We start from the raw sequence: 17,309 nt of genomic DNA on the forward strand, positions 1-17,309 counted from the left end.
TTTTAGAATTAGTGTTTTGTGTTTCTTTGAATAAATACTGAGAAGTGGAATTGCTGGGTACTCCTTGTTTCTTGTTATGGCTGTTGATTTAAAGTGTATTTTGTGTGATATAAGTATTGTGATCCCAGTTTCTTAAAATTTTCATTTGCATGAAATATCATTTTTCATTTCTTTACTTTAGATCTGAAGGAGGTCTCTTATAAGCAGCATATGTATGTGTCTTGCCATCTTACCATTTAGCCATCGAGTGTCTTTTGATTGGAGCATTTAACCCATTTACATTTAAAGTAATTATTGATAGGTATGTAGTTATTGCCATTTTATTGTTAATATGTTCACCTCCACCTCCCACTCTAACTCCTGCTTTTTCTTTTCTGAAAAGCTAATATCTCTCCTTCTATTCTAAGTGATAGCCCTGCTGAGTAGAATAATCTTAATTATAGGCCCTTGCTTTTCATCACTTTGAATATTTGGTGCCAGTTCCTTCTATCTTGCAAAGTTTCTGCTAAGAAATCAGATGATTATGGGAGCTCTGTTGCAGGTTAGTAGTTGTTTTTACTTGTTTGCCTCTGTTTTGTTGAGTTTTTTCTCTGGATTTTTTTTCCTGCTTTTTGTTTTCATTTGGGACATGTTTCTTTGTTTCCTCATTTCGGCTGCTTCTCTCTGTGTGTTTCTATGTATTTGGTAGCTCTCTTCTATCTCCTGATCTTGATAAAGTGGCCTTATGTTGTAGGTGTCCTGTTGGGCCCAGTGGTGCAGACTTCCAGGTCACCTGTGCCAGGTACTCCAGGGGTGTCTCTTTGTGGATTGTGTGTGCCATCTCGTTGCAGGTGAGCCTTGATTGCTATTGGCACGTCAAGGGAAGGTATTGGCTCTCAGGCTGATTAGCTGTGAGGAATGGCTGTGAGTACAGCAGACACACTGTTGTACAGGGGTTGATGCCATGGAGCAGGATTTGGATAAAGAAGAGGGGGTACAAATATATTATGGAATATTACTCAGCCATGAGAAAGAATGAAATCTTACTATTTGTGACAACATGGATGGACCTAGATGGTATTATGCAAAATGAAATAAGTTAGAGAAAGTCAAATACAATATGATTTTACTTAAAAGTGGAATCCAGAAAACAAAATAAACAAAAAAACAAACTTATAGATACAGAGAACAAACTGATGTTTGCCAGGTGGGTGTGGGGCTAGGGAGCTGGATAAAAAAGGTGAAGGGATTAAGAAATACAAATTGGCCTGGCCGGTGTGGCTCAGTGGTTGAGCATTGACCTAGGAACCAAGAGGTCACAGTTCAATTCCTGGTCAGGGCACATGCCTGGGCTGTGGACTTGATCTCCAGCGTGGGGTGTGCTGGAGGCAGCCAATCAATGATTCTCTCTCATCATTGATGTTTCGATCTCTTTCTCTCCTTTCTCCTCTGAAACCAATAAACATATATTTGAAAAAAAGTACAAAATGCTCACAGGGATATAAAGTACAGCATAAGGAATATAGTCAGTAATATTGTAAAAACTATGTACAATGTCAGGGGTTACTAGACTTATGGGAGGTTCACTTCATATTCTTATTTTATATTTTATATAAATAAAAATGTAAATGTTCGTTTGTTCAAAATCTTAAATATCCAAAAGTTCTTCACCAATTGCTTTGAAATTTTGACACAACGTTGCATTCGAATACGCGCGTGTTTTTATATACCTTATACCTACTACTAGAGGCCCGGTGCACGAAATTCGTGCACGGGGGTGTGTGTCCCTCAGCCCAGCCTGCACCCTCTCCAATCTGGGACCCCTTGAGGGAAGTCCGACTGCCCGTTTAGGTGGGATCGGGCCTAAACGGGCAGTCGGACATCCCTCTCACATTCCAGGATTGCTGGCTCCCAACTGCACGCCTGCCTGCCTTCCTAATTGCCCCTAACCGCTTCCGCCTGCCAGCCTGATCACCCCCTAACCACTCCCCTGCCAGCCTGATTGATGTCTAACTGCTCCCCTGCCAGCCTGTTTGCCCCTAACTACCCTCCTCTGCAGACCTGGTCACCCCTAACTGCCCTCCCCTGCAGGCCTGGTCCCCCCCCCAACTGCTCTCCCCTGCAGGCCTGGGTCCCCACCAACTGCCCTTTCCTGCAGGCCTGGTTGCCCCCAACTTCCCTCCTCTGCCAGCCTGGTCACCCCTAACTGCCCTCCCTTGCAGGCCTGGTCCTTCCCAACTGCCCTCCCCTGCTGGTCAGATCACCCACAACTGCCCTCGAAGGCCTGGTCTCTCCCAACTGCCCTCCCCTGCTGGCCATCTTGTGGCAGCCATCTTGTGTCTACATGGGGGCAGCCATCTTGTGTGTTGGAGTGATGGTCAATTTGCATATTACTCTTTTATTAGATAGGATTATATAGATGTCACACCTATAACAGGTAAAAACATGCTTTTTTGAAAAACAGCGCCATCTGTTGGACGTAAAAGCAACACACGCTATATTAAATATCAAGATTCCATTTCAATGTTTCTGATTGCATTGTTAAATTGAATTTTCAAAGATTTCGATTTATTTTCATTTTGATTTAATTATTTCGTGTGACATTGCATTGGAATTGAGCTGTGTCATTTACCATAGCATTCATTTCGTCAGTATAGTTCAATCTGCTTTAGTTCATTCAAATAATGCCTCACAGAAGATCAACCCTAGCGGAAGCAGTGCGACGAGTAATTGCAAATCAAACTGAGGAAGAACAGGCATCAGCGAACGAGCAAAACAGACAAAGAATGGCTCAAATACGTGCCGAGGAAGCAGCAGAGCGACATGCAGCCAGACTTGAGGATGCACGGTTGCGAGCACGGCGATCGTATTCTGCACCTTCAGATCTGCTTCGTTTTCAACGGAATGAACGAGACAAGCTGAGAGTGGCTGAAAGTCGTCAACGAGAAACAGCAGATCAGCGTCAAACACAACTGCATGCTCGATCTGCCAGGTATGCCACCACACGTACTGCAATTGAAAATTGGCATGTCAATTATCATGTGAAATATCAACCAGCCAAAGCTTTGTATCGGCATGCGACTTGCAGTAAAAAAATTAATGAGCAACGTCGTAGAAGCAACAATCTTGACAGGACCTTTCAAAGGTGAAGATGTCCTCATTCCTCCCATTCCTATGATTCCAACGGATATGCCATTTCAATTTAAGAGATTGCAATTCCCCATTCGATTGGCATTGCAATCACCATCAACAAAGCTCAGGGCCAATCTTTAGAATTGTGCGGTTTAGATCTAGACACGGATTGCTTCTCACACGGACAATTATATGTTGCATGTTCTAGAGTCGGCAAACCAGACAATCTCTATATCTGCACAGACAATGGAACAACAAAAAATATTGTATACCTACAAGCACTGTGAAATTAAACATATTAGAAACGTGCGCTTTCTCTTTTCTTTCTTTACCATTTAACCAGACTGAGCTACAGCAATGCGTGGCCAGGTACAGCTAGTGCTATATAAATGTCTAACCACTATGCTCTACCCTTGAAACTAACATAATATTGAATGTCAACTATAATTGAAAAATAAAAAGATTACCTCCAAAGAGATATCTGAGTTTATATTCTCTTGATAGGGTTATTGCTTGGAAAACACAGGTCATCATGATTTATAAACCAATGTTTGATAGAACATTCCCATAAATCCTTTAGACTGGGAATAAAAAGAGATAAGAATAAAAGAAAAACACTCCCACCCCATAGCTATTGTCATGCAGTAGAGGAACCACAAAATTAGTGGTTGTTCCAAAATAATACACAACACAGAACTGTTTCAAATCACTGAAAATATCCTACTGTAAGGTCATGTGGCTCCAACTTGTTTGTTCTGGTTCAAGCTACTGCTAAACTTGCTTCATCTTCTCACACCAATTGCACAGAAACTAATGGATTAAGTATTTTAACCCAAAACATTTGGGACTTACTTATAGGACATAGCTGTGCCCTGGGTACTATTAGGCTCAAGGACTCCATACACTTACCTAAATGACTAATGAAACTTAATGGACATTATTGGTTTTCTTATTAATATCTGAGGTAGGTACTATTGGGATAATCAATCATACCCTGAACTTTTATTTCTTTTTTTTAAATTTCTTTATTGATTAAGGTGTCACATATTTGTCCTCATCCCCCCATTCCCATCCCCCACCACTCCCCACGGATGCCCCCACCCCCCTGTTGTCCTTAACCATTGGTCAGACTCGTATGCATGCACACAAGTCCCTTGGTTGATCTCTCCCCCTACCCCCACCTTCCCCTACCCTCCCTCTGAGGCCCGACAGTCCGATGGATGCCTCCTTGTTTCTGGGTCTGTTCTTGTTCATCAGTCTATGTTGTTCGTCATTTCTCCTAGATGAGTGAGATCATGTGTTACTAGAAATATACTTATAAGAACCGAATGTGAGACGAGCAATAATAGTTATGCTGACAGGCAAATGAATCAGTCTGTAGTGAGTTTCTTTCTGGACCAACAGTTCTTTTGAGACCCAATTTCAATGTCCACCAGTTCCTTATGTGTACATGTCGGCACTGACTTTTCAGCTCTGGATGGTGGACAAATGGTAATGCAGGTCCGACTCACTCTGGTTTGGTCTCGCCCGGACGCAGGGGCGCGGCCTCACCCGGACCTGGGACCCAGCATCACCCAGGCCCTGGGACGCGTGGCGTCACCCAGACCCAGGTGTGCGCGGCCTCACCCGGTCCCGGGATCCAGCCTCACCCGGACCCAGGGGTGCGTGGCCTCACCCGGGCCCGGGACCCAGCCTCACCCGGATCCAGGGGCGCACGGCCTCACCCGGACCCGGGATCCAGCTTCACCCGGACCCAGGGACGCGCGGCCTCGCCCGGACCCGGGGGCGCGCGGCCTCACCCGGACCCAGGGGCGCACGGCCTCATCTGGACCCGGGACCCAGCCTCACCTGGATCCAGGGGCGCACGGCCTCACCCGGACCCGGGATTCAGCTACACCCAGACCCAGGGGCACGTGGCCTCACCCGGACCCAGGGGCGCATGGCCTCTCCCGGACCCAGGGGCGCGGCCTCACCCGGACCCGGGACCCAGCCTCACCCACATCCAGGGGCGCACGGCCTCACCCAGACCCGGGATCCAGCTACACCCAGACCCAGGGGCGCAGCCTCACCCGGACCCGGGACCCAGCCTCACCCGGATCCAGGGGCGCACAGCCTCACCTGGACCCGGGATCCAGCTTCACCCAGACCCAGGGGCGCGCGGCCTCACCCGGACCCAGGGGCACGTGGCATCTCCTGGACCCAGGGGCGCGGCCTCACCCAGAACCGGGACCCAGCGGGGCTTCGTCCCCTTGATCCCAATTCCTGCTGGTCAGTTCCCTCCCAGCAATTCCCTCGGCCATCCTCTCAAAGCTCTGGGGCGGCTGCCGCGGAACTCGCTGGGCGGCGGGCTCGACGAAGCTCTGGTGCGCCCGGTGCGCGGCGGCGGGCTGGTCCGAGGTCGCTGCGGCAGCACTCGGGTCTGCAGCGGTGACCAGTCGCCGGGAGAGCGCACTGGGATCCGGGACCCAGCGGGGCCTCGTCTTCCAGATCCCAGCTACCATTGGTCAACTCCTTCAGCAATTCCTCCGGTCATTGTTCTGGATGGTGTCCGCTCTGCCCTCCAGCTGCAGTCTCAAAATTGTTGTGGTAGGCAACAATCAGGCGCCTGCCCCACGTCGCCATCTTGCTCCTCCAGAAGATTCCCGAACAACCTTATAAATGTGGTTCTGAACACTGTGTCATCCATTAGTTTACTTTCCTTCATCCCTTCTGTTCGTGACCTGCTTCGGTGTCTTCACCTTTTGGCTGCCTCCCTATAGCTCAGCTTCCCCAATCTCCCTAGGTGGTCGCTCTTGATACCCCCCTTTGTGGGATGAGTGCAAAGTCTTGGTGTTGTTAAGCCTTGATTGCTGTTGGTACACTGGGAGGATTTGACTTCCAGTCCAATTGGCTGTGAGGATCAGCTGTGTCTATGCCGGGAGACAGCCTTATTCAATTAGACTTGCAAAATTGTAAAAGCCTCTGTGCTCAGCTTGGATGAGGCGGAGTTTCAGGGTGGAGCCTACAGCCTTGGCTTCCCGTCAGCCCCGCCCTATGAGGTTCCTGCGTCTCAGTGTCCCTCTGTACTCCCTGCAAACACCTGTTAGAGAAATGTGCCCTGGAGTTTCGCCCGCTGCCAAACAGTCTAGTCTCTCCCCCAATGAATCTGGATTCCCAGATTCTCGCCCGGAACTGGGTTTCAGTGTAGTTGGAACTGGGGCTCAGTGCAGTCTGGCGCTTTTGTCTCCTTCCCACCAGGGCAATCCAGTGGCACAGTCAACAGACCATCCTTTGCACGCATTCCCATGCGCGCCTCCGGTGCTCTGCCTTTCGCCGCTTCTCTGCATTTCCGCCTTACAGCCCAGATTCCCCCAGTATGAGCCTGGCTTCCCAGGGTCTTGCCCGGAACTGGGGTTCAGTGCAGTTGGAACTGGGGTTCAGCACGGTCCGGAGCTTTTGTCTCCTTCCCGCTAGGGCAATTCAGTGGCACAGTCAACAGTCCGTCCTCTGCACGCATTCATGTGCGCGCCTCCAGAGCTCTGCCTTTCACCGCTCCTCTGTGTTTCTGCCCCACAGCCCAGATTCCCCCAGCATGAGCCTGGCTTCCCAGGGTTTCGCCCGGAACTGGGGTTCAGTGCAGTCAGAGCTGGGGTTCAGCGCAATCTAGAGCTTTTATCTCCTTCCTGCTAGAGAACGCCGGCCAGGCCATCAGCCGCCCCTTCCTCTCTGGCTCCGTCTTCCCCGCACGCGCGCGTGCTCGTGTCTCCGCCCATGTCTCCATACCTCAGGCTTTTATGGCTCCTCTGATTTTCCTTGTGGTTTTCTCTTCTAGTTGTGGGCATTTCAGTCAGCCAGCTTTCCTGTGGTTCTGGATGATGTCCGTTTTGACTTTTAGTTGTATTTTTGAAATTGTTGTGCGAAGCTGTAGGTTAGGTGTTTAACCTATGCTGCCATCTTGGTTTTTTGTGTTGTTTTTTTTTTTTTGAACTTTTATTTCAATACTGGATTAAAGACTTAGATTTAAGACTAGAAATCAGAAAACTCCTAGAAGAAACATAGGCAGTAAACTCTTTTACATTTGTCTTAGAAATATCATTTTGGATATGTCTCCTCAAGCAAGGGCAACAAAAGCAAAAATAAACAAATTGGATTACACCAAATTAAAAAGAATTTGCACAGTGAAGGAAACCATCAACAAAACTAAAGATGACCTGCTGAGTGGGAGAAAATATTTGAAAATGACATATCCAATAAGGGGTTAATACCCAAAATACATAAGGAACTCATACAACTCAATATAAAAAATATAAATAAACAATCTAATTTAAAAATGAGTAGAGCATCTGAGTAGACAAAGAAAACATGCAGATAGCCAAGAGACACATAAAAAGATGCTCAACACCACTAATTATCTGGGAAATGCAAACCAAAACCACCTCACACCTGTCAGATTGACTAGTATCAAAAGGGCAATAAACAAATGTTGGCAAGGATTTGTAGAAAAGGGAAACTCATGCACTGTTGGTGGGATTACAAACTGGTGCAGACATTATGGAAGCCAGTATAGAGGTTCCTTAGAAAATTTAAAAATAGAATTACCATATGACCCAGTAATTCCTCTTCTGGGTATCTATCAGAAGAAAACTAAAACACTAATTTGGAAACATATTTGCACACTTATGTTTATTACAACATCATTTACAATAGCCAAGATATGGAAGCAACCTAAATGTTCATCAATAGATGGATATGCAATGGAATATTACCCTGCCATAAAAAAGAATGAAGTGAAATCTTGCCATTGTGACAACATGGATGGACCTAGAAGAGTATTATGCTAAGTAAAATAAGTCATACAGAGAAGGACAAGTACCAGATAATTTCACTTACATGTGGAATCTATAAGATAAACAACAACAAACAGACTCATAGACATGGAGAACAAACTGATGGTTGGCAGAGGGGACGAGGGGAGGGGGAGGGGGAAATTAACGGGAATAAGAGGAATACATTTCCAGTTATTAAGTTATGGTAATATAATGTACAGTATAGGAAATATAGTCAGTAATATCACAGTAACCTTGTATGGTGCCATATGGTTACTAGATTTATTGTGATGATCTCTTACCTAGGTATACAAATGTTGAATAACTATGTTATATATCCAAAACTAAAGTAATATTGTATATAAACTATATTTAGATAAAAATTGAATATATTTATCTTCAAGTATATGATACATGTTCATTGAAAAATAAATTTTAAGAAAGTCAAACAAGTATGAGGAACACACATACTGGTTTATATTGTTCAAGACATTTTTTATGAATATCCTATCGAATAAAGAGGGAATATGCTAATTGACCATCACTCTGTCACAAAGATGGCTACACCCACAGCTGAGGCCAAGTTCCCATAAGGAGCCTTAACGAGCAATCAGAAGGGACCTGAGGCTACGCCCTCCCCCACCCAGCAGGGCTTGACAGGGGACCTCAAGGTGTGCTTCCCAATCTGGTGCTAAGCTAGGGGACCTGAGGCTGCACCCTCCCCGCCCCAGCACTGGGCCAGGGGACCTGAGGCTGCACCCCACTGCCTGGCTGGACTTGACAGGAGACCTCAGGCCATGCCCCTCACCCAGCGGGGCTTGCCAGGGTACCTGAGGCTGCGCCCCTCGCCTGGCAGAGCTTGACAAGGGACCTCAAGCCATGCCCCCCACCCAGTGGGGCTTGACAGGGGATCTCAGGCTGTGTCCTCCACCTGGCAGGGCTTGACAGAGGACCTAAAGGCATGCCCCCAGCCCGAGTCTGGGCTGGGGGACCTCAGGCCATGCCCCCCATCCTGGCGCCAGGCCAGGGGACCTGAGGCTACGCCCCCTGCCTGTAAGGGTTTGACAAGGGTGGGACTGGCCGGGTCTAGATCTAGCCCATTGGGGGGGGGCGTGGCTGGGTCTGGGTCTCATGTGATTTTGAGGTGCATGTGGGTGGGCAGGGACTTGACTCTGGGTCCCGTGGTGAGCCCCAGACTCTGACAGGAAGAAGGTTTTCATATACATTTTACTAATTTTCTTTCATCTCTGACACTTCTGTTATAGAGAAAGGGCAAATAGCAATATTAAATTATTTCCTCTAATTAATCCCCTTTTAATGTGCACAAATTTTGTGCACCGGGTCACTAGTTTAAACATAAGTATAATTTTAGATATCAAAATTACAACTTAGCCACAGAATAACCATCATTCAGAACCACCTGAAATATGGCTGAATGGAAGCCCTATAACTGGAGAATTAAAGAAACCACATTGAGACTGGTAGGAGGGCCAGAGGTGGGGGCCAGTTTTCTCCCAAACAAAAGTGCTGGCAGAGGTCATTGTTTCTCATCAGAGACCTCCCCCACCACAGAACCAACAGACAGGAGCCATATCTGAGCTTCCACCAACCTGGCCCACACTATTTAACCCACCTCCCTGGTGATACCCTGAGACCCTGCCCCACCAATTTGCAGCCCCAACCAAGCTGTTTGCAGTGGGTTTTCCATATGACTGTCCTGGCTTGGGATTCAGACTTTCCTAAAATCTCCCCACCAAGCAGCAGCTGGCCTCAACTTCCTTACCTCTCAATAAGTGGCTCCAGGCCCTGCAGTAGCAGCAGCCTGCCAAGGTTCATAACTTGGCCTCCCATGGACACCTCCAAGCCCAACATAAGTAGCAGCCATCTGCAGGTCACTCTAGCTCATGCCAGGTGGCCTCAGGCAGAGCACTCCATGGGAGGCCCCAGAGCCAGTGCACCTCGTGGTCAGCTTCAGACCACGCCAGATTACAACCTTACTACATCCACCAGTGACACACTCAAAGGGTGGACTTGGTGAGCACCAAAGCCCCACTGAAGCAAGTCTTGCTCCATAGGGGCATCTTCTGCATAGCAGTTCTCCCACTGTAGTTGTAGCTGGCCCTCACAGCTGATTCGCCTGGGAGTCCATTCCTCCCAGTAACGCCAACAGCAATCAGAGTTCAACTACAACCAGACAGTGCACACAGCCCACATAGTGGCACACCCAGAATGCCCAGCTCAGGTGACTGGGTAGGCTCAGCTACTGGGCCCTACGGGGCACCTACTACACAAGGCTACTCTACCAATTCCAGGAGACATAGTAGTGACAAAGAAACATGATGCAAATGAAAATACAGAAGAAATCTCAAGAAAATGAACTAAATGAAATAGAAGGAAGCAAACTACCAGATACAGAGTTTAAAACAATGGTTATAAGGATACTCAAGGAACTTAATGAGAACTTCAAGGAACTTAGTAAAAACATCAATGACATAAAAAAGGACCAGTCAAAAATTAAGAAACACTAACTGAAATGAATAATAATTTACAGAGAATTAACAGTACAGTGGAGGATGCCAAGAATCAAATCAGTGATTTGGAATATGAGGAAGCAAAAACACCCAGTTAGAACAGCTGAAAGAAAAAAAATCTAAAAATATGAAGATAGTCCAGCTGGTGTGTCTCAGTGGTTGAGTGTCGACCTATGAACCAAGAAGTCCCCAGTTCAATTCCGAGTGATGGCACATGCCTGGGTTGCAGGTTCAATGTCCAGTAGGGGGGCGTGCAGGAGGCTGACGATTGATGTCTCTTTCATTGATGTTTTTATCTCTCTATCCCTCTCCTTTCCTCTCTAAATCAATAAACTATATATTTAAAAAACAAAACAAAGAAATATGAAGGTGGTGTAAGGAGCCTCTGGGACAACTTCAAGCCAACATTTGCAACATGGGGATGACAGAAGGAGAAGAGAGTGAGCAAGAAATTAAAAAACCATTTTTAAAAATAATGACAGAAAACTTCCCCTAATTGGTGAAAGAAATAGATTTATAAGTCCAGGAAGTGCAGAGAGTCCCAAACAAGAAGAGCCCAAAGTTGCCCACACCAAGACACATTATAATTAAAGTGGCAAAGTTTAAAGACAGAGAATCTTAAAAGCAGTTAGTTACCTACAAGGGAGCACCCATACAACTGTCAGCTGATTTCTCAACAGAAACTTTGCAGGCCAGAAGGGAGTTGCAAGAAATATTCAAAGTGATGAAAAGCAAGGACCTACAACCAAGACTCGCCTATACAGGAAAGCTATTATTTAGAATTGAATGTTAGATAAAGAGCTTCACAGACAAGAAAAAGCTAAAGGACTTCATTACCATCAAACCAGTGTTACATGAAATGTTGAAGGGTCTTTAAGAAGATGAAAAAACATTAAAAATATGAACAATAAAATGGCAATAAATACATATCTATCCACAATTGAATCTAAAAAAAAAAAAAAAATAGAACCAGAGACATGGAAACATAGAACAGACTGACAAATCTCAGAGTGAAGGGGATTGGAGGATGGGAAGAAATTAGCCGAAAAACTTATATGTATACTAGAGGCCCAATGCACGAAATTTGTGCAAGAATAAGCCTTCCTTCCCTCCAGCCGCCGGCAGGCACCCAGGACCTGGGCTTCCCTCGCAGCCCTGGCTTCGTCCAAAAGGACGGAAGGACGTCCGGTCTAATAAGCATATTACACTTTTATTATTATAGACTAGCGGCCCGGTGCACAAAATTCATGCAGAGGGGGTTGTCCCTCAGCCCAGCCTGCACCCTGTCCAATCTGGAACCCCTCAAGGGATGTCTGACTGCCCTCTCCCAATGCAGGACTGCTGGCTCCCAACTGTTCGCCTGCCTGCCTGCCTAATTGCCCCTAACCGCTTCTGCCTGCCAACCTGATCACCCCATAACCACTCCCCTGCCAACCTGATTGATGCCTAACTTCTTCCCTGCCAGCCCGATTGCCCCGAATTGCCCTCCCCTGCCAGCCTGGTCACCCCAACTGCCCTCTCCTGCTGGCCTGGTGGCTCCTAACTATCCTCCCCTGCAGGCCTGGGTCCCCCCCAACTGTCCTCCCCTGCAGGCCTGGTCATCCCCAACTGCCCTTCCCTGCCAGCCTGGTCACCCCTAACTGCCCTCCCCTGCTGGCCTGATTGCCCACAACTTCCCTCCCCTGCCGACCATCTTGTGCTGCCCATCTTGTGTCCACATGGGGGCGGCCATCTTGTGTGTTGGAGTGATGATCAATTTGCATATTACCTCTTTATTATATAGGATATGCATTACCCATTGACACAGATAATAGGGTGTTGAAGGCCTGGGGTGGGGTGCAGGATCCGGGTAGGTGGGGGCAATGAAGGGCGGGTGGTTAAGAGGGGGCATCAGTAATACTCTTAACAATATCTTTAAAAAAGAAATAAAATTTTAAACAAGATCATAATCATTTTCATAAACTACTTTTTATTTAACATACAGAATTCTGCAATATAAATTACCACAAACTTAGCTTAAAACAACACATATTTATTACCTAAGCATTTTTGTTGCCAAACTGAAATCCAGTGTTGGCCAGGTTGCAGTCTCATCAGAGTGTTGACTGGGGAAACATATGCTTTCAAGCTCCCTCAGGTTATTAGCAGGATTCATTTTCTTTCAGCCATAAACTGAGGTTCCTGTGTTCTAGCTGTCAGCAGTGGATTGCTCTCAGCTCTTAGAGGCCACTTTCATTTCTTGCCATAAATGGGGTCCTCTCGATAGCCCCTCTCACACCATGGCATCTTCTTCAAAGCTGTCAGTTGGACATCCCCCGAGGGCTCCCGGACTGCGAGAGGGTGAAGGCTGGGCTGAGGGAACAACCTCCCCCCCGCCCCCGCCAAGGGCGTGAATTTTCATGCACCGTCCTCTAGTATAAACCCGCAGCCAATATCATACTCAATGGCAAAAAACTGAAAGCTTTTCCTGTAAGATCTAGAACAAGACAAGGATGTCTACTCACACCACTCTTATTCCACATAGTGCTAGAAGTCCTAGCCAGAGCAATAAGGCAAGAAAAAGAAATAAAAGGCATCCAAATAATGAAGGAAGAAGTCAATCACTTTTTGTGGATGACATGATTCTGTATAATAGAAAACCCTAAATACTCCACCAAAAAACTATTAGAAACAATAAACAAATACAGTCAAGTTGCAGGATACAAAATCAATGTGCAAAAATTGATTGCCTTGAGCCAGTCAGGCCAAGGCAGATGTCCTCAGGGTATAGAGACCGGTTCCCAAAAGCGGTCCGGAGCCCCAGGACCCCCTGGACTGCTGGGACTGTGCTATGCTGGTCATTGCCCAGAATCTGCTGGTGGCTGCCTTCAATCTCGTCTTGCTGGTGCTGGTGCTGGGGACCATCCTGCTACCTGTGGTCACCATGCTAGGCTATGGCTTCCTCTGCCACTCCCAGTTTCTGTGCTCCCAGGCACCCCCTTGCACCATGCACCTGTGGGACTCAGTCTTCATGGCCCTGCTGGTCAGTGGATTCCTGCTACTCGTGCTGCTGCTCATCCTTGCCCTGGCCAGCTACCACAGCCTCTGCCTGTGCCTCCATCTAGCCGACTGCCTCATGCCTTACAGCCGAGCCCTTTATTGGTGCCAGCACTCTCCACAACTGTGGCAAATCCAGGCCTCACCAGGGTCCCAAGCTGTTTCCACATCAGGAAAGGTATGGGTTTGAGAACCCTTGAGTCAAGAACAACTCAAGGAATGTCCTCCTTTTCAATACGCCCAAGGACTGGAAGCCTGGGGGTCTTCCGACCTATCCTGCCCCATCCCTACCTAAGCCAGTCCTAGCATCCCCTTGGCGAACTGCAGCATCTGTGGACCCAATGTTGGTGAAAATTCGCTGTTCCAGAAAACACTTTCTCTTTATAACCAATATATGAATCCTAAATATCTGGGCTGGACCCTGCACATACACTCCCCACCCCACCCCCCATCTTTTGAATAGGACAACTGAACCTCGCTGGTGCCCTCATTTTCCAGTGCAGCTCCTCTAGTATTTATAGGCTGATGGGTGAGGTTGGGGAGGAAGGAGTGATCACATGTTAATAAAGAACTAATGAACTGAAAAAAAATAGATTGCCTTCCTGTATACTAACAAATAACTTCAGAAAAAGAAGGGAAAAAATTCTTTTTGCAATTTCAACCAAAATAATAAAGTACCTAGGAATAAACTTAACAAAGAACATGAAAGACCTATATACTAAAAACTACAAAGCATTATTTAAAAAGATTGAAAAAGATATAACAAAATGGAAAAATATCCTGTGTTCATGGATTGGAAGAATCAACATAGTTAAAATGGCCATATTATCTAAAGCATTATACAGATTTAATGCAATCCCCATCAAAATCCCAATGTCATTTTTTAAAGAAATAGAACAAGAAGTCACCAGATTTATATAGAACCACAAAATGTGAGAAGCCACGTCCCGCATGGCTTAGGGTTCAGGATATGGATCTGGAGAATGCCCGTGGGCAAATGACAAGATGAGACAAGAAATAATAATTTGGAAATTGGGGGCCAGGTGGAGAGTCCAACACTAGGGGAAGGACTTTGCTGGTGCCCAGGCCCTGCCAACCTTTTATTCAATTCTGAATACACATATTGCCCTTAGGCAGGCAATTCCGGTAGCAGACGATCTTAAAGGTCAGTAAATATTAGTAAAGATTTACTTTGAGACTATTGGGTCAGGAAATTGCTTGAGCCACCATTGTCTTGACTAAACAATTGGTGCATACCTTTGGCCCTTGCCAGAGCTCAAGGTTCACCAGCATTCCAGGCTCCTTGTTTACACTTTTCTGATAGTGAAGACAGTGGGTAGCTTCCAACACCTCCCCCTTTTCATTTCCTTAATAAATCTTGAAAAGTGAATGCTGCCTGTAGTGTTCGAGTCCTTTTAAGACTCTCCATTCTGCATTTGCACACTAGAAATAAGCATGTAAGAATAAGAATGAGACAGGCATGGTTCAAATTGATTATTTGTTGTTGGTAGCGATCAGTATTAATGGTTTCACCTGGTTTTAGAAGCTCATAATACACCACACCTTCCTGATCCCACCAAACGCAGAGCATTGTCTTCTTTCCAAAGCGATTTGGCTTTGCAGTCGATGTTGATGGTTGACCTGGATCAACCCATGATTTTGTGCATTTGGGATTCTCAAAATAAATCCACTTTTCATCGCCAGTCACAATTCGATGCAAAAAAGACTTTCTTTCATGCTATTGAAGCAACATTTTACTGATGACTTTTTTGGTTTTCCATTTGTCTTTCGTTCAGTTATTGTGGCACCCATTTTCCTTCCTTTAAAATCTTTCCAATTGCTTGTAAATGATCAGAAATTGTTTGCTGAGCAACGTTTAATCTTTCTGCAAGTTGTTTTTGAGTTTGCCATGCATCTTCATCCAATAATGCTTGTAATTGTTGGTCTTCAAACTTTTTTGGTTTACCTGGATGTTCTTTGTCTTTCACATCGAAATCACCACTTTAAAGCGTTTAAACCAGCGTTCACAAGTATCTTGAGATGGAGCATGTTCACCATAAGCTTCCCGAAGTATTCAGCAGCACTTTTCTTCAAAGTAAAGTAATGAATTAAAACTTCCTGCAAATGCTCTTTTTTGAAAAATTTCATGAAATTCGATATTTTTAAGCATAAAAATATTTATAATGTTAACATCTTCAGCAAATTTGACATATGAAGTTTTGAAGCTTGTTGTCAATACAACAAAATAGCATACATATCAAATCGCATATATATCAACATAGGTGTAACTCCATCAATTGAAAAAAATCCGCATTATTAACTGCTACACCTAGTACATTTAGGGAGTTTCTTTTTAAAACTTTTTTCTTTCTTTTAAACCGAACAACACACTTGGTTGCTTCTTGGATGCTGGCCAATGCTGCCATGCATACGTTCCAAGTAAAAGTAACTCTCTTTATGTATGGTGTCTCATTGGTGAGATTTAATGCTTGAACAATACTTTTTAGTTTACTTTGTAAATAGTAGCAGAAGAGATTTTAAAATTTCTCCTTTTTATTAAGCTTAAAATTTACTTTTAAATATATTTTACTGATTTTTTACAGAGAGGAAGGGAGAGAGATAGAGTTAGGAACATCGATGAGAGAGAAACATCGATCAGCTGCCTCCTACACACCTCCCACTGGGGATGTGCCCGAAACCAAGGTACATGCCCTTGACCGGAATCGAACCTGGGACCCATCAGTCCGCAGGCCGACGCTCCATCCACCAAGCCAAACCGGCTAGGGCAAGCTTAAAATTTACTTTTAAACAATATTCTTTTTCACTAGTGTTCATTTGCATACGTAACTTGATAAGGGTAATGGTCTAGCCTTTGTTTAAAGTTTCCTGAGATTTTATGACCCTTTTACAACTTTTGCAAATAGTTTAGAATTTACTTCTCTCTTTCAAGATTCCTTTTTTCCTTCTCATTTTATACATAACTTTCATAAATTTTATACTTTCAAATTAGTCTCTTTTTTTAATATATTTTATTGATTTTTCACAGAGAGAAAGGGAGAGGGATAGAGAACTAGAAACATCGATGAGAAAGATACATCGACCAGCTGCCTCCTGCACACCCCCCACCGGGATGTGCCCGCAACCAATGTACATGCCCTTGACCGGAATCGAACCTGGGACCTTTCAGTCCGCAGACCGATGCTCTATCCACTGAGCCAAACCGGTTTCGGCTCAAATTAGTCTTTAAACCTTCTTTTTATGTCCTTCAAAAATGCATTTTTACTCTAATAGTTTTTCTTTCTGTTATTAACTTGTATATACCTTTAGCTATTTGTATAGAATTTTTTCTTCCTTTTCCTTTAAAATGTATGTCCTGCCTTCTATTATTAAAATAATACAATATTTAAACCTTAATTTTCCAATGATAATTAAAAGTAAACAGCCAGCATTTCTTAGATTGACATTTATCAATACACCTTTTGTAATTATTCTAAAAGATATTAATTAAATTTCAACTGGTTTTTATATTAAAAAGTTGGTTCAGACTATAGAATTAATCCTCTTTTTTAATTAGACCATATTAAATATTATATCTTAGGTTGAAATTTTACCACACAGACTATAATATATTTTGAACTACTAATTTCTCTAGAGAAAATATAAGAAGTATTTTTCTCAAAAATTAATTTCTAAACTTTATGCATTCTATATAATTTCTTCTAACTTAATTTGAACTTTAAACTTTTAAAAGCCTCAAATTTTAGGTGTCAAGTTAAATACTTAGCATTTCTCAAATTATTAATATTTTTACATTTTAAGGATAATA

At 44.7% G+C, this 17,309-nt stretch overlaps 2 protein-coding genes across 2 annotated transcripts in view; one reads left to right on the forward strand and one right to left on the reverse strand.

Annotated features, from left to right (window-relative positions):
- Positions 1-2,432: 2,432 nt before the first annotated feature.
- Positions 2,433-17,309, reverse strand: part of LOC307111021 (zinc finger protein 658-like) — a 67,010-nt gene continuing 52,133 nt past the window's right edge. The window contains exon 6 of the mRNA XM_079790702.1: positions 2,433-2,988. Within this exon, the coding sequence (XP_079646828.1) occupies positions 2,942-2,988 (47 nt within the window). The 3' untranslated portion in view covers positions 2,433-2,941. The remainder of the gene's footprint in view (positions 2,989-17,309) is intronic.
- On the forward strand, positions 9,344-13,705 carry LOC307111096 (transmembrane protein 88-like; the record flags this gene model as incomplete). Its single annotated transcript, XM_079790782.1, has 2 exons — positions 9,344-9,397; positions 13,218-13,705. 2 exons carry the CDS (start codon positions 9,344-9,346, stop codon positions 13,671-13,673), a joined length of 510 nt encoding a protein of 169 aa, XP_079646908.1. The 3' UTR covers positions 13,674-13,705.

This window comes from Cnephaeus nilssonii (genome assembly GCF_951640355.1).
Source record: "Cnephaeus nilssonii genome assembly, chromosome: 14".
In the NCBI taxonomy this organism is placed as follows: Eukaryota; Metazoa; Chordata; class Mammalia; order Chiroptera; family Vespertilionidae; genus Cnephaeus; species Cnephaeus nilssonii.